This window comes from Aegilops tauschii, chromosome 4 (genome assembly GCF_002575655.3).
Source record: "Aegilops tauschii subsp. strangulata cultivar AL8/78 chromosome 4, Aet v6.0, whole genome shotgun sequence".
NCBI lineage: Eukaryota > Viridiplantae > Streptophyta > Magnoliopsida > Poales > Poaceae > Aegilops > Aegilops tauschii.
This window is the reverse complement of record NC_053038.3, coordinates 441083544-441107164: the sequence shown is the minus strand read 5'-3', so window position 1 is coordinate 441107164 and position 23621 is coordinate 441083544. Positions and strand designations below refer to the sequence as shown.

Sequence of the window (23621 nt, the reverse complement as noted above, 5' to 3'; positions counted from 1 at the left end):
ATACTCAAATGGACTTTGCGAATGCCCGGTTAACCGTTGGAGTACCAAACGACCTCCAAATGGAACGAAACTTGACCGGTGGTCTCCGGGTGGTATATTAAGGCCACTTGACAAGCCTCGGTCCATTCCGAGAAAGTTTGACACCCGCACACGAAAGAAAACAAGAGGGGTGCACCGGAGGAGATAGCAGCGCCGGATTGCAAAACGGACAACGGGAAAAATGCTCGGATGCATGAGACGAACACGTATGCAAATGCAATGCACATGATGACATGATATGAAAATGCATGACATGACAAAATGCAAAACAAAATACAAAACCCGACCACGGAGGGAATATCATAACACATAGCCGAAAATGGCAAGAGTCGGAGTTACAAATATGGCAAGTTACATCCGGGGTGTTACACCTGATGTGTCCCTTGCTATAAGTTTAGCAGGAAGGTACCAAAGTAATCCAGGAGTGGATCACTTGACAGCGGTCAAGAACATCCTGAAATACCTGAAAAGGACTAAGGATATGTTTCTCGTTTATGGAGGTGACAAAGAGCTCATCGTAAGTGGTTACGTTGATGCAAGCTTTGACACTAATCCGGACGATTCGAAATCGCAAACCGGATACGTATTTACATTGAACGGTGGAGCTGTCAGTTGGTGCAGTTCTAAGCAAAGTGTCGTGGCGGGATCTACGTGTGAAGCGGAATACATAGCTGCTTCGGAAGCAGCAAATGAAGGAGTCTGGATGAAGGAGTTCATATCCGATCTAGGTGTCATACCTAGTACATCGGGACCAATGAAAATATTTTGTGACAATACTGGTGCAATTGCCTTAGCAAAGGAATCCAGATTTCACAAGAGAACCAAGCACATCAGAAGATGCTTCAATTCCATCCGGGATTTAGTCCAGGTGGGAGACATAGAAATTTACAAGATACATACGGATCTGAATGTTGCAGGCTCGTTGACTAAGCCTCTTCCACGAGCAAAACATGATCAGCACCAAGACTCCATGGGTGTAAGAATCATTACTATGTAATCTAGATTATTGACTCTAGTGCAAGTGGGAGACTGAAGGAAATATGCCCTAAAGGCAATAATAGAGTATTATATATTTCCTTATATCATGATAAATGTTTATTATTCATGCTAGAATTGTATTAACCGGAAACATAATACATGTGTGAATACATAGACAAACAGAGTGTCACTAGTATGCCTCTACTTGACTAGCTCGTTAATCAAAGATGGTTATGTTTCCTAGCCATAGACATGAGTTGTCATTTGATTAATGGGATCACCTCATTAGGAGAATGACGTGATTGACATGACCCATTCCGTTAGCTTAGCACCCGATCGTTTAGTATGTTGCTATTGCTTTCTTCATGACTTATACATGTTCCTATGACTATGAGATTATGCAACTCCCGTTTACCGGAGGAACACTTTGTGTGCTACCAAACGTCACAACGTAAATGGGTGATTATAAAGGTGCTCTACAGGTGTCTCCAAAGGTACTTGTTGGGTTGGCGTATTTCGAGATTAGGATTTGTCACTCTGATTGTCGGAGAGGTATCTCTGGGCCCACTCGGTAATGCACATCACTATAAGCCTTGCAAGCATTGTGACTAATGAGTTAGTTGCGGGATGATGTATTACGGAACGAGTAAAGAGACTTGCCGGTAACGAGATTGAACTAGGTATCGAGATACCGACGATCGAATCTCGGGCAAGTAACATACCGATGACAAAGGGAACAACGTATGTTGTTATGCGGTTTGACCGATAAAGATCTACGTAGAATATGTGGGAACCAATATGAGCATCCAGGTTCCGCTATTGGTTATTGACCGGAGAGGTGTCTCGGTCATGTCTACATAGTTCTCGAACCCGTAGGGTCCGCACGCTTAACGTTACGATGACAGTTATATTATGAGTTTATATGTTTTGATGTACCGAAGGCTGTTCGGAGTCCCGGATGTGATCACGGACATGACGAGGAGTCTCGAAATGGCGAGACATAAAGATTGATATATTGGACGACTATATTCGGACACCGGAAGTGTTCCAGAGAAGTTTCGGATTAAACCGGAGTGCCGGAGGGTTACCGGAACCCCCCGGGGAAGTATTGGGCCGTAGTGGGCCTTGAGGGGAGAGAGAGGGCAGCAGCCAGGAGGTGGTGCGCCCCCTCCCAGGAGGAATCCTAGTTGGACTAGGAGAGGGGGGCGCAGACCCCTTTCCCTCTCCCTCTCCCTCTCTTTCCTTCCCCCCTTCTTTTCCTAGTTGGACTAGGAAAGGGGAGTCCTACTCCTACTAGGAGGAGGACTCCCCCCCTCTCCTTGGCGCGCCTAGGGCAGCCGGCCTCCCCCTTGCTCCTTTATATACGGGGGCAGGGGGGCACCTCTATACACACTTGATATACGATATTTTAGCCGTGTGCGGTGCCCCCCTCCACCATATTACACCTCGATAATACCGTTGCGGAGCTTAGGCGAAGCCCTGCGTCGGTGGAACATCATCATCGTCACCACGCCGTCATGCTGACAAAACTCTCCCTCAACACTCGGCTGGATCGGAGTTCGAGGTACGTCATCGAGCTGAACGTGTGTAGAACTCGGAGGTGACGTGCGTTCGGTACTTGATCGGTCGGATCGTGAAGACGTACGACTACATCAACCGCGTTGTGATAACGCTTCCGCTGTCGGTCTACGAGGGTACGTGGACAACACTCTCCCCTCTCGTTGCTATGCATCACCATGATCTTGCGTGTGCGTAGGAATTTTTTTTGAAATTACTACGTTACCCAACAACGACAACGATGCTACGATGGAAATCAAGGTGTCGCGCCGGTGACGATGGTGATCATGACGGTGCTTCGGAGATGGAGATCACAAGCACAAGATGATGATGGCCATATCATATCACTTATATTGATTGCATGTGATGTTTATCTTTTTGCATCTTATTTTGCTTAGATCGACGGTAGCATTATAAGATGATCTCTCACTAAATTTCAAGGTATAAGTGTTCTCCCTGAGTATGCACCGTTGCGAAAGTTCTTTGTGCTGAGACACCACGTGATGATCGGGTGTGATAGGCTCTACTTTCAAATACAACGGGTGCAAAACAGTTGCACACGCGGAATACTCAGGTTAAACTTGACGAGCCTAGCATATGCAGATATGGCCTCGGAACACTGAGACCGAAAGGTCGAGCGTGAATCATATAGTAGATATGATCAACATACTGATGTTCACCATTGAAACTACTCCATCTCACATGATGATCGGACATGGTTTAGTTGATTTGGATCACATGATCACTTAGATGATTAGAGAGATGTCTATCTAAGTGGGAGTTCTTAAGTAATATGATTAATTGAACTTAAATTTATCATGAACTTAGTCCTGGTAATATTAGCATATCTATGTTGTAGATCAATAGCTCGCGTTTAGCTCCCCTGTTTTATTTTGATATGTTCCTAGAGAAAACTAAGTTGAAAGATGTTAGTAGCAATGATGCGGACTTGGTCCGTGATCTGAGGATTAACCTCATTGCTGCACAGAAGTATTATGTCCTTGATGCACCACTAGGTGACGGAACTATTGCAGGAGCAGATGCAGACGTTATGAACATTTTGACAAAAAATCGGTATGATGACTACTTGATAGTTTAGTGCACCATGCTTTACGGCTTAGAACCGGGACTTCAAAAATGTTTTGAACGCCACGGAGCATATAAGATGTTCCAAGAGTTGAAATTGGTATTTCATACTCGTGCCCATGTCGAGAGGTATGAGACCTCTGACAGTACTTTGCCAATAAGATGGAGGAGCATAGCTCAACCAGTGAGCATGTGCTCAGATTGTCTGAGTACTACAATTACTTGAATCAAGTGGGAGTTAATCTTCCAGATAAGATAGTAATTGACAAAGTTCTCTAGTCACTATCACCAAGTTAATAGAACTTCGTGATGAACTATAATATGCAAGGGATGACGAAAGTAATTCCCGAGCTCTTCACGATGCTGAGATCGGCGAAGGTAGAAATCAAGAAAAGAGCATCAAGTGTTGATGGTTAACAAGATCACTAGTTTCAAGAAAAGGGCAAAGGGAAAGAAGGGGAACTTCAAGAAGAACGGCAAGCAAGTTGCTGCTCAAGTGAAGAAGCCCAAGTTTGGACCTAAGCCTGATACTGAGTGCTTCTACTGCAAAAAGGACTGGTCACTGGAAGCGGAACTACCCCAAATAATTGGCGGATAAGAAGGATGGCAAAGTGAACAAAAGTATATTTGATATATATGTTATTGATGTGTACTTTACTAGTGTTTATAGCAACCCCTCGGTACTTGATACTGGTTCAGTTGCTAAAGAGTAGTAACTCGAAACGGGAGTTGCATAATGAACAGAAACTAGTTAAGGATGAAGTGACGATGTGTATTGGAAGTGGTTCCAAGATTGATATGATCATCATCGCACACTCCCTATACTTTCGAGATTAGTGTTGAACCTAAATAAGTGTTATTTGGTGTTTGCATTGAGCATGAATATGATTTGATCATGTTTATTGCAATACGGTTATTCATTTAAGTTAGAGAATAATTGTTGTTCTGTTTACATGAATAAAACCTTATATGGTTACACACCCAATGAAAATGGTTCGTTGGATCTCGATCGTAGTGATACACATATTCATAATATTGAAGCCAAAAGATGCAAAGTTAATAATGATAGTGCAACTTATTTGTGGCATTGCCATTTAGGTCATATTGGTGTAAAGCGCATGAAGAAACTCCATGCTAATGGGCTTTTGGAATCACTTGATTACGAATCACTTGATGCTTGCGAACCATGCCTCTTGGGCAAGATGACTAAAACGCCGTTCTCCGGAACAACGGAGCGAGCAACAGATTTGTTGGAAATCATACATACTGATGTATGTGGTCCGATGAATATTGAGGCTCGCGGCAGGTATCGTTATTTTCTGACCTTCACAGATGATTTGAGCAAATATGGGTATATCTACTTGATGAAACATAAAGTCTGAAACATTTGAAAAGTTCATATAATTTCATAGTGAAGTGGAAAATCATCGTAACAAGAAAATAAAGTTTTTACGATCTGATCGTGGAGGAGAATATTTGAGTTACGAGTTTGGTCTTCATTTGAAACAATGTGGAATAGTTTCGCAACTCACGCCACCTGGAACACCACAGCGTAATGGTGTGTCCAGACGTCATAACCGTACTTTATTAGATATGGTGCGATCTATGATGTTTCTTACCAATCTACCACTATCGTTTGGGGGTTATGCATTAGAGACAGCTGCATTCACGTTAAAAAGGGCACCATCTAAATCTGTTGAGATGACACCTTATGAACTATGGTTTGGCAAGAAACCAAAGTTGTCGTTTCTTAAAGTTTGGGGTTGCGATGCTTATGTGAAAAAGTTTCAACATGATAAGCTTGAACCCAAATCGGAGAAATGCGTCTTCATAGGATACCCAAAGGAGACTATTGGGTATATCTTCTATCACAGATCCGAAGGCAAATTCGTTGCTAAGAATGGATCCTTTCTAGAGAAGGAGTTTCTCTCGAAAGAAGTGAGTGGGGGGAAAGTAGAACTTGATGAGGTAACTGTACCTGCTCCCTTATTGGAAAGTAGTTCATCACAGAAACCGGTTCCTGTGACAACTACACCAATTAGTGAGGAAGCTAATGATAATGATCATGAAACTTCAGATCAAGTTAATACCAAACCTCGTAGGTCAACCAGAGTAAGATCCGCGCCAGAGTGGTACGGTAATCCTGTTCTGGAGGTCATGTTACTTGACCATGACGAACCTACGAACTATGAGGAAGCGATGATGAGCCCAGATTCCACAAAATGGCTTGAGGCCATGAAATCTGAGATGGGATCCATGTATGAGAACAAAGTATGGACTTTGATTGACTTGCCCGATGATTGGTGAGCCATTGAGATTAAATGGATCCTCAAGAGGAAGACGGACGCTGATAGTAGTGTTACTATCTACAAAGCTAGAATTGTCGCAAAAAGGTTTTTGACAAGTTCAAGGTGTTGACTACGATGAGAGTTTCTCATTCGTATCTATGCTTAAGTCTGTCGGAATCGTGTTAGCAATTGCCGCATTTTATGAAATCTGGCAAATGGATAAACAAAACTGCATTCCTTAATGGATTTATTAAAGAAGAGTTGTATATGATGCAACAAGAAGGGTTTTTCAATCCTAAAGGTGCTAACAAAATATGCAAGCTCCAGCGATCCATCTATGGACTAGGGCAAGCATCTCGGAGTTGGAATATACGCTTTGGTAAATTGATCAAAGCATACAGTTTTATACAGACTTGAGGTGAAGCCTGTATTTACAAGAAAGTGAGTGGGAGCACTACAACATTTCTGATAAGTATATGCGAATGACATATTGTTGATCGGAAATAATGTAGAATTATTCTGCAAAGCATAAAGGAGTGTTTGAAAGTAGTTTTTTCAAAGAAAGACCTCGGTGAAGCTGCTTACATATTGAGCATCAAGATCTATAGAGATAGATCAAGACGCTTGATAAGTTTTTTAATGAGTACATACCTTGACAAGATTTTGAAGTAGTTCAAAATAGAACAGTCAAAGAAAGAGTTCTTGCCTGTGTTACAAGGTGTGAAATTGAGTAAGACTCAAAGCCCGACCACGACAGAAGATAGAAAGAGAATGAAAGTCATTCCCTATGCCTCGGCCATAGGTTCTATAAAGTATGCCATGCTGTGTACCAGATCTATTGTATACCCTACACTGATTTTAGCAAGGGAGTACAATAGTGATCAAGGAGTAGATCACTGAACAGCGGTCAAAATTATCCTTAGTGGAAAAAGGATATGTTTCTCGATTATGGAGGTGACAAAAGGTTTGTCGTAAAGGGTTACGTCGATACAAGTTTTGGCACTGACCCAGATGACTCTAAGTCTTAATCTGGATACATATTGAAAGTGAGAGCAATTAGCTAGAGTAGCTTCGTGCAGAGCATTGTAGACATAGAAATTTGTAAAATACTTACGGATCTAAATGTGACAGACCCATTGACTAAAATTATCTCACAAGCAAAACATGATCACACCTTAGTACTCTTTGGGTGTTAATCACATAGTGATGTGAACTAGATTACTGACTCTAGTAAACCCTTTGGGTGTTGGTCACATATCGATGTGAACTATGAGTGTTAACCACATAAAGATGTGAACTATTGATGTTAAATCACATGGCGATGTGAACTAGATTATGGACTCTAGTGCAAGTGGGAGACTGAAGGAAATGTGCCCTAGAGGAAATAATAAAGTTATTATTTATTTCCTTATTTCATGATAAATGTTTATTATTCATGCTAGAATTGTATTAACTGGAAACATAATACATGTGTGAATACATAGACAACCATAGTGTCACTAGTATGCGTCTACTTGACTAGCTCGTTAATCAAAGATGGTTAAGTTTCCTAACCATAGACATGAGTTGTCATTTGATTAACGGGGTCACATCATTAGGAGAATGATGTCATTGACTTGACCCATTCCGTTAGCTTAGCACTTGATCGTTTAGTATGTTGCTATTGCTTTCTTCATGACTTATACATGTTCCTATGACTATGAGATTATGCAACTCCCGTTTACCGGAGGAACACCTTGTGTGCTACCAAACGTCACAACATAACTGGGTGATTATAAAGGTGCTCTACAGGTGTCTCCGAAGGTACTTGTTGGGTTGGCGTATTTCGAGATTAGGATTTGTCACTCCGATTGTCGGAGAGGTATCTCTGGGCCCACTCGATAATGCACATCACTATAAGCCTTGCAAGCATTGTAACTAATGAGTTAGTTACGGGATGATGTATTACGGAACGGGTAAAGAGACTTGCCAGTAACGAGATTGAACTAGGTATTGAGATACCGACGATCGAATCTCGGGCAAGTAACATACCGATGACAAAGGGAACAAACGTATGTTGTTATGTGGTTTGACCGATAAAGATCTTCGTAGATTATGTGGGAGCCAATATGAGCATCCAGGTTCCGCTATTGGTTATTGGCCGGAGACGTGTCTCGGTCATGTCTACATAGTTCTCGAACCCGTAGGGTCCGCACGTTTGAAGTTTCGGTGACGATTGTATTATGAGTTTATGTGATTTGATGTACCGAAGGTAGTTCAGAGTCCCGGATGAGATCGGGGACATGACGAGGAGTCTCAAAATGGTCGAGACGTAAAGATCGATATATTGGACGACTATATTCGGACATCGAAAAGGTTCCGAGTGATTCGGGTATTTCCGGAGTACCGGGGAGTTACAGGAATTCACTGGGAGAAGTATTGGGCCTTATTGGGCCATACGGGAATAGAGGAGAGAGGCCAAAAGGAAGGAGGCGCGCACCCCCCCTCTGGTCCGAATTGGACAAGGGGTGCAGCCCCCTTTTCCTTCTCCCTCTCCTCCTCTTTCCTTCTCTCCTACTCCGGAAAGGAAAGGGGAATCCTACTAGGACTGGGGAGTCCTAGTAGGACTCCCCACACTTGGCGCGCCCCCTCTAGGGCCGGCCTCTCCCTCCCTCCTTTATATATGGGGGCAGGGGGCACCCCATAGAGACAACAATTGATCAGTTGATTTTTTAGCCGTGTGCGGTGCCCCCCTCCACCATAGTCCACCTCGATAATACTGTAGCGGTGCTTAGGCGAATCCCTGCGTCGGTAGAACATCATCATCGTCACCACACCGTCGTGCTGACGAAACTCTCCCTCAACACTCGGCTGGATCAGAGTTCGAGGGACATCATCGGGCTGAACGTGTGCTGAACTCGGAGGTGCCGTGCGTTCGGTACTTGATCGGTCGGATCGTGAAGACGTACGACTACATCAACCGTGTTGTGCTAACACTTCCGCTTTCGGTCTACGAGGGTACGTGGACAACACTCTCCCCTCTCGTTGCTATGCATCACCATGATCTTGCGTGTGCGTAGGATTTTTTTTGAAATTACTACGTTCCCCAACATCTTCTCATGTGCGTCCATGGCGCTGCCTCGAGTCAGAGGAGGACTGGACTGCCGAAGTAACCACGGCGTTGCCTCCCATTTGACCAAGTTGACTTTTCGAGAGAGGCGATTACAAGTTACAAAGAAGAAAAGGTATGCATATGATCTTTCTTTATGTAGGTAGTCTATATGCCCTGTGAGATTTTACCAGGACGATTGATTAGGCAAAATGATAAATGATCATCAACATTGCATGTTCATTGTTGCAACTAGCCACTGATAATCAATTTATTAGATACTGTTTATGCATAGATATTATTGTGATTATAATTGTTTTTAGTTTAGCAACATGCTGATGGTTGCTATGCGGGATTAAACTAATGTTAGTCCATAAGATGAGAACTTCGCATAATTGATATGCTAACCTACGGCCATTTGCTAGTCTTGACGATGTACCCATTTTTATTATAGATTATTAGGATCCAAGAAATTAGAAATAATCAACATATTTCTTGTTTACGTTTATGTTAAGGGCCCTAGAATATAGTTTCGCCCCGGGCCCTCGAAATATCAGGACCGCCCCTGGTCCGGACGTACAGATTCCGGTATCCAAAAGATAAACATGGGCTTTGCCGGAGTCCGGACATGCACTTGACCTATCACATGAATGGTCCCTTTCTTCTCTCTCTCCTCCCAACCGCACATGCATGGTCCCTCTTTTCTCTCTCTTTTCAATCAGACACTAAATCACAAATATCCCACCACATGCATGGTCTTCACCTACTTTTTCTCCTCTCAACCGGATACTTTGTGATTACCATTGGATGGCTCCCTCCCGCATGATGTCCGCAGACCACGTCCAGACATAAAATCGAACATATACCAAAGACATTTGCCGGTCAGCCTTGGAGAGGCCTTTACAGCAAGAAACCTCTACGAGAATCTACAGCCGAACTTGCCAAGTCAGGCACCCTATACGTCCACGGGCGTGCCCGGACGACCGTGTCTACAGCCTTGTACCTCATATCCAGTACCCTATATCCATACTAAAGCATGTAACGTGAAACTAAACTACGTAGATCATCAAACGGACATAGAAATCGTCATCAAACGGACATTTAAATGCACACAATCCACATAACCGATCACCAAAAGAGCACCATAGTTCAGCTAACGAACAAGTTCTGAACTAAGATTACTAATAACATAAATAAACACGCAGAGAGGGCCAAGCTTCACCACTTTCTCGTCGGCCATTTTCCTTTCCAGTCACCCACGCTGTTGTAGGCTTCCGGGTAGGCGTCGGCGGCAGAAGGTGGGTCATCGAAGCCGTCGGTGATGTCGAAGGAGGAGGAGGAGTCGATGAAGCTCGCCATCCTCCGGACAGTGTGGTCCTGCTGCCTTTTCAGCTTCGCTACCTCCGCCACCTCACGCGTGGATTGAGCTGGAGCACCATCGCGTTTTTCCGTCGGAGCGAGCGGCGGCATGGAGCGGGTGCACCGCGCAGTGCTGGACAGGCCCACTTCGGCATCGGCGATGTGGCGGCGGGCGACATGGGACGGAGTAGAGTCGGAGCTGTCGCCCGTGTACACCCGCGAGCGTTGCAGCGTAGTTCGTAAGGTCAGCTCCTCCTTGTTTGCCGCATCGCGAAGGACTTATGTATCTATCTAGGCGGGCGGGCACTTAACCAAGGCCTCCCAATCGTCGTTGGATCCGTCGTCTCCGCCGCTGCCGGAGCTAGACATGGTGAACGGAGAGAACGAGGGATCGGATAGGGACGCTGTCCGTGGTTGTGTGCCGGGAAGTGTTCACGGATATTTAGGGGGGGGGGGGGGGGCGGATTTGCCATGTCCGACGGTAGATGCTTTAATTGATGCAGGCCCAGGTCCGGAGCATATATCTTGTGGTGAAGTGGCGATCTTTCCCAGTTTTCTGGAACTGGCTTGTTTATTTTATCTTATTTGATTTTTGGCACGAGGAGAATGTGTGATGAGTTTGTGTACGTGCTGTCCCTCTCCCGCACGATAGCGCTCTGCACTCCGCACTCCTCCCTCAACGGAAGGAAGCCATGTCAATGCGTGACTGGTTGGATCCAATCGCTTGTCGGCGAACGGCAAGGTCGTCACCAGTCGATCGAGGCCAAGCCTATCTGCTCTGCAATCACGCGCGTGCCTTAGAGACTCGGTACGTACTTTGCTTCTTTGGATGGCATGCATTTGTTCCCGTAATCTCGTCGAGACATGCCTCCTTCATCACTGCTAAACAGCCTAACCTAATACTGTACTGTACTACCACTCCATGAATTGGATTCACATTCTCAAAGTTGTAAATGATGAGGAAAAAGGAACAGTTTCTGAGACATATAATCACACGGCCACCAATGGCAACATCCGTCCATAATCACACGCACGATTGCTAGGTTCCCTCTGTTATTATATATCGACCTTTAGAAAAGACGCGTGTTCATGATTGCCTGATTGGTACAGGCCGTTACCATCGTCCACCACGCACACCACCTGCCACAGCGTCGACCAATCACACGAGCATGTGTTGGGTCGTCGGCGAACACGAACGTTGGAGCACCAATTTATTTTCCGAAACGGCACACGGCACGCATGCTTAATCGATCAAGCTCATGCTGATCAGTTCATTCTTTCCGGGCAATAATGCTCATAAGAGGATGCTTTGCTTGCTCCGTTGCCCCTTCGGAGGACGTGCGGCCACGCACGCACGCGCACGACGCAGGAAGGCGACCGATCCTGTGCCGGCGAAGCGATCTCCCGTGATCCAATCCGAGTCGGGGAAAGGGTGCGGTAGCAAGGCAAGCAACGGAAAACGGTTAAGCGAGCGTGTCTGATCCATGGAACCGGAAGTTCGGACACAACCTCCAGCTCCAGCTGGGTAGACGTGCAGAGAGATACTTGATCGGTCGGTCGGCATGCCATCACTCAACACGTACGTACTCCTGCGATCGGCTGGCCGCGCGCCGCGGCGCGGATAGATTCGGTTTGCTTCGCAGCTACGTGAGGGCTTGAGATGGCGCGCGTCGCCGTACGTCTTCGGCCGGAGTCAACAGACACGCAAACAGTTAAGCGGCCGGACTTACGGCGGTGGCCGCGACTTCCGATCGGGCGGCCGGTGTACTGGGATAGAGTGACGTTTGTTGGTCTGGCGTGGTGGAATTACTGCCGCCTCAACTGCTCAGATGCGGTTCAAGGTGAATCAATATGGGTGAAAAACGTGGTTCAAAGAAAAAGATCGAAGGAAAAGAGACGGACAAAACGCGCAGCTAGTGAATTTACCGAGCAGATCTGGCCTGAAAACTGACCCAGAGTCAGCTATCATCATGTGACCATCATGTGCATGGGACCACACGTCTGTGCACTGGAAAATGTAGTCGTGCGCCTTCTCCAAGAAAAGGTCATTTTCTCCGCAAAGACCAGACCACGACGGTCCCATTTGGTCCGGCCGGGCGCGGAAGCGGGTGGCCGGCGGTGCCCGCTTTTCTTCTCCCGCCGTGCCCTGCTGTCTGTTCACACTCCAAACCACTCTTGCTCAATCTTTGCACTGGATCTCAGTAATTTCAGTGGACTTGGAGCAACTCCAACCGGGTGACCCATTTTATCCGTTTGGCTCGTTCGGATATAAAATTTGACCCAATCGGATGACCTAAACAGACACGGTGTTCGTATGTTGTTGTGTCCGCGCGGACCCGTATCCGGCCCAAATATAAGGCACATTTAGATCAGAGGCGGACACAAAGCGGACATTTTTTTGTGTCCTCTTCGTCCGCCTCTGTTCGGCTGCATGTGCCGCTTAACCCACTTGCCATTCACCCACCAGTCCCATCCCATCTCTCCTCCTTTTCCTCTCTCTTCTCTCGCCCACCTCATTCGAGAGCTGGAGCAGCGCCGGCCTGCCGTTCCCGCCAGCGCGTCCTGCAGTCCAACCACGGAGCTCGCTGCGCTGTCCCCGCCATGTGCGCGCGCCCCGCCTGCCTCTCGGCCAGCGCGTCTCCGCATCGAAGCTCGCCGCGCCCGGCCTGCCCCGCGCTCCTGGCCGCGCCTGCTCTCGAGCGCTTAGCCGCGCTCCTGGGTGCTCCTGGCCGCGTCCGCTCTCGAGCGCCCGGCCGCGCTCCGCTTTTTTTTAGAAAGCTCTACCAGCGAGAAAAAGTGTTTGGCCCGAGCCAAAAAGAGGTTGCAATTCCCTTAATCGTCGACCCCTTGCCAATTGGTTCTGACTTGTTTTATCGAGAGCAGATGCGAATTGTGCAAAGGCTCTTCCGCCCGGGTGGCACAAGCAAAGAGAGATTGCGCTCTCTTTTTCGAGAGATTCTTTCCAAACTGGTCAATGGGTGCTTCTGGCCGTTCCCGCTCTCGAGCTTCTGGGCGCGCTCCGGGCTGCGCCCGGCTACTCTAGCCTTGCTGCTTCCTGCTCGAGCTACACGGGCGCTTGCTTCGCTGGCGGAACCAGCCGCAGAGGCAGGAAATGGGTCCGCCACATGTCTTTGTGTTGGGTGTATCCATCATCCTCGCTGGTCCGCCACATGTGCGCTAGGCGGACGAGCGACCCAAACGGACAAAATCCGTGTCCGTTTGGGTCTCCGTGTTGGAGTTCTCTTACCATATAAATATTAAATACTAGGTTAATCATTTACTAGAACACCTTTTTGCCCTTGTGATTAAACCCATTAAGCTACGCGTGAAGGACGGCCAACCAGTTATGCCACATGACGCAAGCTCGTTGGCCGCAGTGAGAAATCTTTTGGATTTTTAAGATGAAGGTTTGGATTATTTTTTAAATGTTTTTTTTTCTTTTCAGATGAAGATGAGGACCTGGTTTTTTAAAATGGAGGGTTATGCAAATTGGCACTCGTTGGTAGGCTGTGGTGGTAATTTTTTTTACATCTTTTTTAGATGAAGGTGAGGATTTTTTTGAGATGTTTTTTTAGGCAAAGACGAGGACTCTATGTATTGTTTTAAAATGAAAACATGCGCATAGCTTTCTCTTAAACGGCGCCACAGAATGGTGCCCCAACCACTAGTTTCTGATCAAGACGTGCGCAAGTGTAAGCTATACACACAGCAAAACACGGATGGGTTCTGGATCCGATAGATGGACGGATAAAAAAAAGCAACTGAAGCTTTGTTTCTTTTCGAAACGGAAAAGCAACTGAAGCTTGGGGATCACACAAAGAAAGAAAACCAAAGAAAAACGAAAACGGCCACGGTTCGGATGATGCACGCATGGAGTATGGGATTCTGCAAGCATTTCGTCGAGAAGTGGATGATGTGCAGAGATGTTTAGCTGAGGTAACGGAGAGTGACGACGGCTTTCAACCCCATCCGCCAGCCGAATTTTCCAAGAGAATTGTAGCAGTACTATACTAAAATGTACGTAATTAGTAAAAAAAAGTATTCGAAAAAAATGGAATTAATCACACCAGATAATGCAGCCAGAAAGCGGGCAATGCTGTGAAGGAAAAGAAATCAGTTTGCAAATTACTCGATGTGGCACTTTGGCCTTTTCCCTTTTTGCTGCTGCGGTGGTGCGTTGCTTCATTGCTTGCTTCCCCGAGACAAAAACTAATCAGGGCAGCAACACGCACACGCGCAATTGCTCGTGTGTTTACTCCACTACTGCAATCATCACACTGCTGCAATTGCATCATCAGATCAGATTCAGACCACATCCGCCGCACACGCACACGCGCCTAGAGATGGAGTGAGAAGCATCAGGTTGCTTCCGCCGGCGGCCATTGCTGCCTGCCCATCCATCTCCACCGCCACCTCCACCTCCACCCCCGTCCGTTCGTCATGCGTACAAGCCATCCCCACACCTGACAACAACCACACTCCACAAAACCACCCCCAATCCCCCTCCCTGCATTCATTCTCATTCATCTTCGATCTCCTCGCTTGCTAGATTGCTCCCCCGAACCTCGCTTTCTTGACCGCTCGCTCCGACGCAACGCGCCGCCGGCAAAGCTCGCAGCTTCTCCCTCTGCCCCCTGCTCGAATCCGCTTCCCCGGCTCCCGGATTTTCTTGCGAGGATTCTGTGGGCTCCTGCCAATGCTCGCCGGTCTGATCCGTCCTGCTTGCTGAGGCGCTTCTCGATTTGGTCCTAGGACGCGTCGTGCACCTGATCTGCTGCTGATTTCTCGAAATCCGGTCAAAGTCCGTCCGTCCATCCTGGGTCTGATTTGCGGGTGCCACCGGCCGTCTTCGCCTCCCGCAATGGGGAACACCAGCAGCAGCAGCGCCGGCGGCAGCAGGCCCCACCGGCCGACGACCTCGTCGGAGTCGGGGCTGCCGCACGCCGCCGCGGCGGAGGAGCTGAGCTCGTACGAGGCGGCGTGCCGGCACGACCCGGAGGTGCGCACCTTCGACTCCACGCTGCAGCGCCGGACCAGCCGCGCCATCTCCACGCTGGCGGTGGGGGTCGAGGTGCGCTCGATGTCGCTCGACTCCCTCCGCGAGGTCACCGGCTGCCTCCTGGACATGAACCAGGAGGTGGTCAAGGTCATCCTCGACTGCAAGAAGGACATCTGGAAGAGCCCCGAGCTGTTCGACCTCGTGGAGGACTACTTCGAGAGCAGCCTCCACACCCTCGACTTCTGCACCGCGCTCGACAAGTGCCTCAAGCGCGCCCGCGACTCCCAGCTCCTCCTCCACGTCGCGCTCCAGCGCTTCGACGATGAGGACGACAACGACGCCGACGCCGCGCCCGCCGCCCGGTACGCGCGCACGCTGCACGAGCTGCGCCAGTTCAAGGCGGCCGGGGACCCCTTCTCCGACGAGTTCTTCGAGGCCTTCCAGGCCGTGTACCGGCAGCAGCTGGCCATGCTGGAGAAGCTGCAGCAGCGCAAGCACCGGCTGGACAAGAAGATCAAGACCATCAAAGCGTGGCGCCGGGTGTCCAGCGTCATCTTCGCGAGCACCTTCGCGGCGGTGCTCATCTGCTCGGTGGTCGCCGCGGCCATCGCCGCGCCGCCCGTCGCAGCGGCATTGGCCGCGGCGGCCGCGATTCCGATAGGGTCCATGGGGAAGTGGATCGACTCGCTGCTCAAAGGGTACCAGGACGCCGTCCGTGGGCAGAAGGAGGTGGTGAGCGCAATGCAGGTCGGCACGTTCATCGCCATCAAGGATCTGGACAACATCAGGGTGCTCATCAACCGGGTGGAGATGGAGATCAGCTCAATGATCGACTGCGTGGACTTCGCGGAGCGGGACGAGGAGGCGGTCAAGTTCGGGGTGGAGGAGATCAAGAAGAAGCTGGAGGCCTTCATGAAGAGTGTCGAGGACCTCGGGGAGCAGGCAGACCGGTGTAGCCGAGACATCCGCCGAGCCAGGACCGTCGTGCTACAAAGGATCATCCGGCATCCCAACTGAGAGGCAAGGATGATGATGAAGAATGTAAGGTATGGATATGATAAGTTATAGCCATGTACTCTTTGATCATGTTGTGGTTGCAATGTACATAAGAGATGCTCCTTGTAGACACTATGAACGGGTCAGTTTGATATAAATTGTTGTTTGGCTCATTGATTTGTGCTGTTTCATGACCCCTTTTGTCACAATACTGTACAAGATTGCGGTGAATGAAATTTCTCCGTATGTTAAGTTGCGGTGAATTCTACATGTGTGATATAATACACAACTCTTGTATTTGTAAGTAGTAATTCCAGTGGGTGAGCCATGACTATATGATCCTGATTTATAAATTACCACTCTGTTATTGAGCTTAACCGCCCACATTTCAGAGGTCCAAGTTTTCTGAAGTATTTTCTAAAAAAAAGAGGAAAAGGTCATTGTCTAAGCTTTCAGGGTTGCTAGTCTTCTAGACGTGCAGGTGTTGTCTCTTGTTGCTTCCCCAAGTCACATATACTGATATACTTCTAAGCAAAGGAAATTTTAAAATAGGAAGACAGAATGTACGAGATATCTATATCTCAGCGGTGTCCTCGTGTCCGGCAGAACTGTCGGTGTTGTTGCGTGATCACCGCGACATGTACTTTTTGGATATTTTTGATACACTAATGCAGTTTCTGCACTGATATAACGTACTTTGGAGCAATTGTACCTTCCCTAGTATGTCAAATATCTAGCTTTTGATATGTATCATGTTTCTTTAGCAGAATGATCGGATCAGTAAATTTTAGTTAAATTTCTGTGATGTTCAATTCTAACTAACTAGCACAAGGAATATCTGCTATTTCCTCTCGAATCTGGACTTTACTATCTGGATTTTATGTTCTTGCATTTGCATGTGAACTGGTATTTCTCATTGTATCCTACTTTGTTTCCAAATATCAAAACTAGATATTTTTTCTTCCGCTTAATATTTTTGGTCCCTCGCGTCGCCCCTAGGGCGACTCGGGGGAGTCTAGGGTTTTCCCCCGCCGCCTCCCCCCACCTCCCCCACCCCCCTCGCCGCCACCGGAGACGACCGCCGGGAAAGCCCGCGCGGGCGCCGGGGAAGGTGGCGGCGGGGTCTTCGGCGCTTCTTCTTCACGGAGGCCATCGGATCCAGGAGCGGCGGCTCCTGCTGGCGTGGCGTGCGGCGTGCCTGAGGGTTCGGCCGTGAGGACGGCGAGCCGCAGGCGTGCCAGATTTGGAGGTATTGCCCCCTTCCCTTCCATGCATCCCTTCCCAGTCCCCGGTTCGGCGGTGTGTTCTGGTGGAGCAGATCGGTGTCCGGGGGAAACCTTGGCCGCCTTGGCTGGCCGGCAGCGGCGACGCCGCTTTTTGGCGCCGCTTTCCTCCTTTGGGGCGCTACTGAGGGCACCATCTCTCCACTCCGACCCATGTCCGGGTGAAAGCCCAAGATCTGATGCGGATCGGGTGTCGGCGGCGCCCCGTGCACCGTAACCTTTCTGGAGGTGACGCCAAGGACATTGGGATCGGATGGAAGGGTCTGCAGGTGAGGGGTGGGGGTGTGTTGCCTCCCTTTCAGTGGAGCGGTGTTTCGTTCTACATATTCTTGGCGGCGGCTCTTGGCGGCATGGAGCAGCGGAGGCTTGGCGTTAGATGTGTGGTGACGGACACGCGCAGGAGGTCGACGCTGTCTGGCGTCGTGGTGACGTCAGCGGCAGCGAGACCCGGCAAGGCCGATGCAACAGTACAGCTCTGAAGATGGATATGTGGCGGGTGGCTGTGGCGGCCTCATACCCGGCAGGCGTCCTGGTTGAGGAGCACGCCGGACTGGTGGGTGCCCATACTCGGCAGGCGTCCTGGTTGGGACCTCAGGTCTTAGATGTTAGGTTTGGCTGCGAGGTCTGTTTGGTATTAGGCCCAGACCATCAGCGCCCCTTCATCAGTTAGATAGGAGTAGCGACAGAGGTTGTGAAGATGGTGGCTTTGGTCTTACTGCTGTACGACTTTATAAGGTCTTGTGTTAATAATTAATAAATTGGCCGTATGCATCGTCCAGATGCAGAGGCCGGGGGTATTCCTCCTTTTCAAAAAAAAAAATCAAAACTAGATGTTAGCAAGCAATTTAGCCTATCAATATATGGTTACAGTACTAAACTAGTTAGCAAGCACCTAGTTTAATGTTTGCTTGCTAAGTGTTATGTTACTTCTTTTGATAAGCAATTTTTTATCGCTGATTGATTAAGAAAGCTCTGAGTTCTCACCATGTTTCCCACTTTTATTTGCAGGAATTTGGTGATAGTGATGCACATGAAAAGGTCTATATAGTCTATAGCGTAGACCAGCAAGCAAAGGAAGTGATCAGTATCATAAAGCAAATAAATAGTGCACTGGTTGCGGACTTCTGTGACGAATCGCCATTGCTAACCTGGTTATTTCCTGGCGAAAATCTCGGATGGTGGCGGGATGGCTTTTAGTTTATTTATTCTCCTATAAAAATAATTTTATTGGTTAGATATTCGGTGTGCTCACCTCTGGACTAGATGCTTGTGCCTTTGCCTTAATAATCTCAAGGAGAAAAAATGGGGTGGCCTGTGTTGGTTTCAACTCTGAAATATATGATTGCAACCGGAGAAAAGGTTGAAACATTTGTGATTGCTTGATATATACTCCCTCTATTTCCAAATATATGATGTTTTGGCAGTTCCGCCAAAACGTCTTATATTTAGGAACGGAGGGAGTATATATGTAATGTGGTTAGTAAAAGAGATGGTAAAGAGAGCTCCCCTCTGATTTCATTTACCAGAAACCACAGCATCTTCTACAACTGCTGAAACATAAAATGGAAAGCAGCAAAAGGCAGACATGACCCAAAGTGCCTAAACTATATCTAGCTTTGCTATGACTACCTAAATAACCATCAAGGCTTTAGCTCATCAAAAGCATCAGCAGGCGCCCAGGAAGAATGTAAGCAACGTTTTGAGGCATTGCTTATAACCAAATCAGAGTAAGCCCCGGGAAGGACTGGAGACCAAGTACATCAGCTAAGCCATTATAAGTTGGTTTATGTAAGAGTAGACATAACAGAAGATCTGAAAGGACCACAAGTAGCTTCTTTTGCAAACTGTGGCTAGTAAATTTATTGAACTATTAAAGGTAAGGCGGAGACTTGCACATATATGATCAGATGGCCGAGTTGGTCTAAGGCGCCAGATTAAGGCTCTGGTCCGAAAGGGCGTGGGTTCAAATCCCACTCTGGTCAAATATTTTTTTTCATTCTCCAAAAACAAAAAGAAACCGGACCTAGTTATTTTTTCCCTGATAAACTGCATAAAAGGGTCGGCTACTGCCATTTTTTTTAAATGTCCTTTTTTAAAACATCCATAAAAGTAAAAAGAAACCGGACCTAGTTATTTTTTCCCTGATAAACTGCATAAAAGGGTCGGGTACTGCCAAATATTTTTTTTCATTCTCCAAAAACAAAAAGAAACCGGACCTAGTTATTTTTTCCCTGATAAACTGCATAAAAGGGTCGGCTACTGCCATTTTTTTTAAATGTCCTTTTTTAAAACATCCATAAAAGTAAAAAGAAACCGGACCTAGTTATTTTTTCCCTGATAAACTGCATAAAAGGGTCGGGTACTGCCAAATATTTTTTTTCATTCTCCAAAAACAAAAAGAAACCGGACCTAGTTATTTTTTCCCTGATAAACTGCATAAAAGGGTCGGCTACTGCCATTTTTTTTAAATGTCCTTTTTTAAAACATCCATAAAAGTAAAAAGAAACCGGACCTAGTTATTTTTTCCCTGATAAACTGCATAAAAGGGTCGGGTACTGCCAAATATTTTTTTTCATTCTCCAAAAACAAAAAGAAACCGGACCTAGTTATTTTTTCCCTGATAAACTGCATAAAAGGGTCGGCTACTGCCATTTTTTTTAAATGTCCTTTTTTAAAACATCCATAAAAGTAAAAAGAAACCGGACCTAGTTATTTTTTCCCTGATAAACTGCATAAAAGGGTCGGGTACTGCCAAATTTTCATTCTCCAAAAACAAAAAGAAACCGGACCTAGTTATTTTTTCCCTGATAAACTGCATAAAAGGGTCGGCTACTGCCATTTTTTTTTTAAAATGTCCTTTTTTTAAATATCCATAAAAGTAAAAAGAAACCGGACCTAGTTATTTTTTCCCTGATAAACTGCATAAAAGGGTCGGGTACTGCCAATTTTTTTTAAAAAATGTCCTTTCTTTAAATATCCATAAAACTAAAAAAATAATAATTATATTTAAAAATGTCGATAAATTTTAAAGATGCTCTGAACTTGTAATAATCCCACTCTGGTCAAATACTTTTTTTCATTCTCCAAAAACAAAAAGAAACCGGACCTAGTTATTTTTTCCCTGATAAACTGCATAAAAGGGTCGGCTACTGACAATTTTTTTTAAAAAGATGTCTTTTTTTTAAATATCCATAAAAGTAAAAAGAAACCGGACCTAGTTATTTTTTCCCTGATAAACTGCATAAAAGGGTCCGGTACTGCCAAATTTTTTTAAAAAAAATGTCCTTTCATTAAATATCCATAAAAGTAAAAAAATAATTATATTAAAAAATGTCGATAAATTTTAAAGATGCTCTGAACTTGTAAAAATGTTCATGAATTTTTAGAATATTCTAAAGTTTTACAAAAATCATTAATAATTGTTTCTGAAATTTTCAAATAAATCACGAATTCTAGAAATTTTCGAAAATAAAAAGAAGACCAGACATACTTATTGTTTCGTAAACTGCATAAAAGGGTCGTCTACTGCAATTATTTTTATAAAATGACCTTATTTTTAAAAATATATTCTAGAAATTAAATTTTCAGGAATTATTTTTTTAAATGGTAAATTTCAAAGATGCTCTGACATTTTAAAAAGGTTCAAGATTTTTAGAATATTCTAAATTTTAAAGGTTTCCGATTTTTTTTACAAAAACCACAAATTTTGAAAATATTCCTGGATTTATTGAACATTCGTGAATTAATAAAATTATGTGAATTTCAAAAATAGAAATAAAACATTAAACCAAAAATGTAAACACCAGAATAAGACAAACAATAGGCAAAAAAGGAAAATAGAAAATAAATGGTGAAGGGTTAGTCTAGGTTCTAGAACATTCCAGAACCCGGGCGAGTAGACACTTAACATCTCGAGTGGATCGGCCCATTACCGTGCGGAGGGTGGGAGAGTGCGTGTTTGGTAGCTACCCCAACTTATGTGCGGACAAGGATTTGCCTTACGTAGTACTCCCTCCGTCCCAAAATTCTTGTCTTAGATTTGTCAAGATACGGATGTATCTAATACTAAAATGTGACTTGATACATTCGTATTTTGACAAATCTAAGACAAGAATTTTGGGACGGAGAGGGTATGTATTAGTTTTTTTGTCCAAAATTGTAAATCAAAGCCGGACCTACTGTAAACTGCCTAAGAATTGGGTACTGCATAAGTTTTTAAAACTGCTCTAAAATATTAAAAACATTCACAATGCTATTTTGTAAAGGTATTATTAAAATACTATTTATAATTTTTTTAAATGTTTATATTTACTATTAAAACATTCTAAATTTTAAAAAATATTCGTAAATTCTCCAAAAAATTTAAAGAATTTTAAAAATATTCACATATTCATTAACATCCATATTTTTTTTAAAGAAAGAGGCATAACATAAACCAAAAATGTAAACACCAGAATAAAAATGACAGTAGAAAACAGAGAACATAGAAAATAAATGATCGGGGAAAGATTTTAGAACCTTTGAAAATCGGTTGGGGGGGGGGGGGGGGGGGATTGGAACATCACGAGTGGATTGGCCCATTGCCGCGTGGGTGGTGGGAGGGTATGCATTTGGTTGCTACCCCCGACTTGCGCGCGAACTAGGATTCGTCGATTTTATTTTATTTTCAAAAAACTATGTAGTAGCTTTCGTGTGTGTTTACTTTTGAGAATCTATGTTCTGTCTACTAGGGAAAATAATTTCACCAGAAAAAGTTAGGGGAAACAATTCCCTGTTGCCTGTAAACAGACTAGTGTAGAAAACAACTTCTACGACACTGGCCTAAAATAAAATGTACGGTACTCCCTTCATTTGTGAATAAGCGTACATTTAGGCCTTCTTTGGTTCATAGGATAGGAAAATCGTAGGAATAGGAAAGTCATAGGAAATAAGATGACATGTATCTCAAATCCTATGAGTAGGAATAGGAAAGGAGATGCCCTTTGATTCACATCATAGGATTTTTTCATTGAGTCTAGGCTAATGTTTATTTTCCTATGAAATATGGAGGATAGGAAGAATTCCTCCATAGGAATAGGATTCCATTCCTACAAACCAAAGGGCTCTAAAGCAATTTTTCCTATAGAAATCTTATCCTATGAATTCCTACAAGATTCCTCTAAAGCAAAGGAGGCCTTAGGTTTTGTCCTAAATCAAAGTTTTAAAATTTTGACCAACTTTGTAGAAAAGAGTAGCACCATATATGATAACAAATTGGTACATTATGAAACTATATTTTAAAACGAATTTAGTGATACTAATATAGTGCCATAAATGCTGCTACTTTTCTCTATAAAGTTGGTCAAAATTTTAAACATTTTTGCTAAGTCTCAGTCGATTAAGACTTCGTTATGTCTCAGTAGATGCTATATGCCTTTGATAGTTCATGGAGACTCGTACAGAAAATTTCTTTTCAGTTTTTTCTTTTTTTCTTATATACTAGTATATCACTTAACTGAGACCTAGCCACACCTAATTTTAAAAACTCCGACTTAGGAAAAAATCTAGATGTACACTTATTCACGGACGGAGGGAATAGACCGCAGGATGGAGATGATTTTGAATGCCCAGGCATGTGCAGACAGTAGTGCGCATCATTCGCAAGGCAGTCGTTGGTCGACGTAGCTACTCGGAAACCGAATCCGGTCATCCGGATGCGCACTTGACATGCCATAGCTCGGTCGCCCCGTCCTTGAACCGTTCGCTCCTTACGAGAAGCCGGACGGACATGCTCTACCTCTACGTGCCCAAAGTTTCCGGCCGCACGCTTCCCTGGCCTGAGCCATGTTCCGCTTCTCGGGCTTGAACCCGAGGCCAACGTGACACGGCTCGAACCCCGTGCAAGCGCGTTGACAAACCTCAGCTCGCCTCTGGCAACAGGCTCCCCCACGCACAAACACAAGCCCACG

General features: G+C 45.5%; 1 protein-coding gene and 1 non-coding gene across 2 annotated transcripts; both read left to right on the top strand.

The window, feature by feature from the left end:
• Positions 1 to 14614: 14614 nt before the first annotated feature.
• LOC109731592 (UPF0496 protein 1) lies at positions 14615 to 19031 on the top strand. The gene is made up of 2 exons (XM_020290765.4): positions 14615 to 16440; positions 18682 to 19031. The coding sequence occupies exon 1, from the start codon at positions 15257 to 15259 to the stop codon at positions 16409 to 16411; it is 1155 nt and encodes a 384-aa protein (XP_020146354.1). The 5' UTR covers positions 14615 to 15256; the 3' UTR covers positions 16412 to 16440; positions 18682 to 19031.
• Positions 19032 to 19574: 543 nt separating this feature from the next.
• Positions 19575 to 19655, top strand: TRNAL-AAG (transfer RNA leucine (anticodon AAG)). The gene has a single exon. It is a non-coding gene; the product is annotated as a tRNA-Leu (tRNA).
• The last annotated feature ends 3966 nt before the right edge of the window (positions 19656 to 23621 follow it).

What these genes read in the sequence shown, in the direction of transcription:
- LOC109731592 (XM_020290765.4), top strand. Translation starts at nt 15,257, where the DNA reads ATGGGGAACACCAGCAGCAGCAGCGCCGGCGGCAGCAGGCCCCACCGG.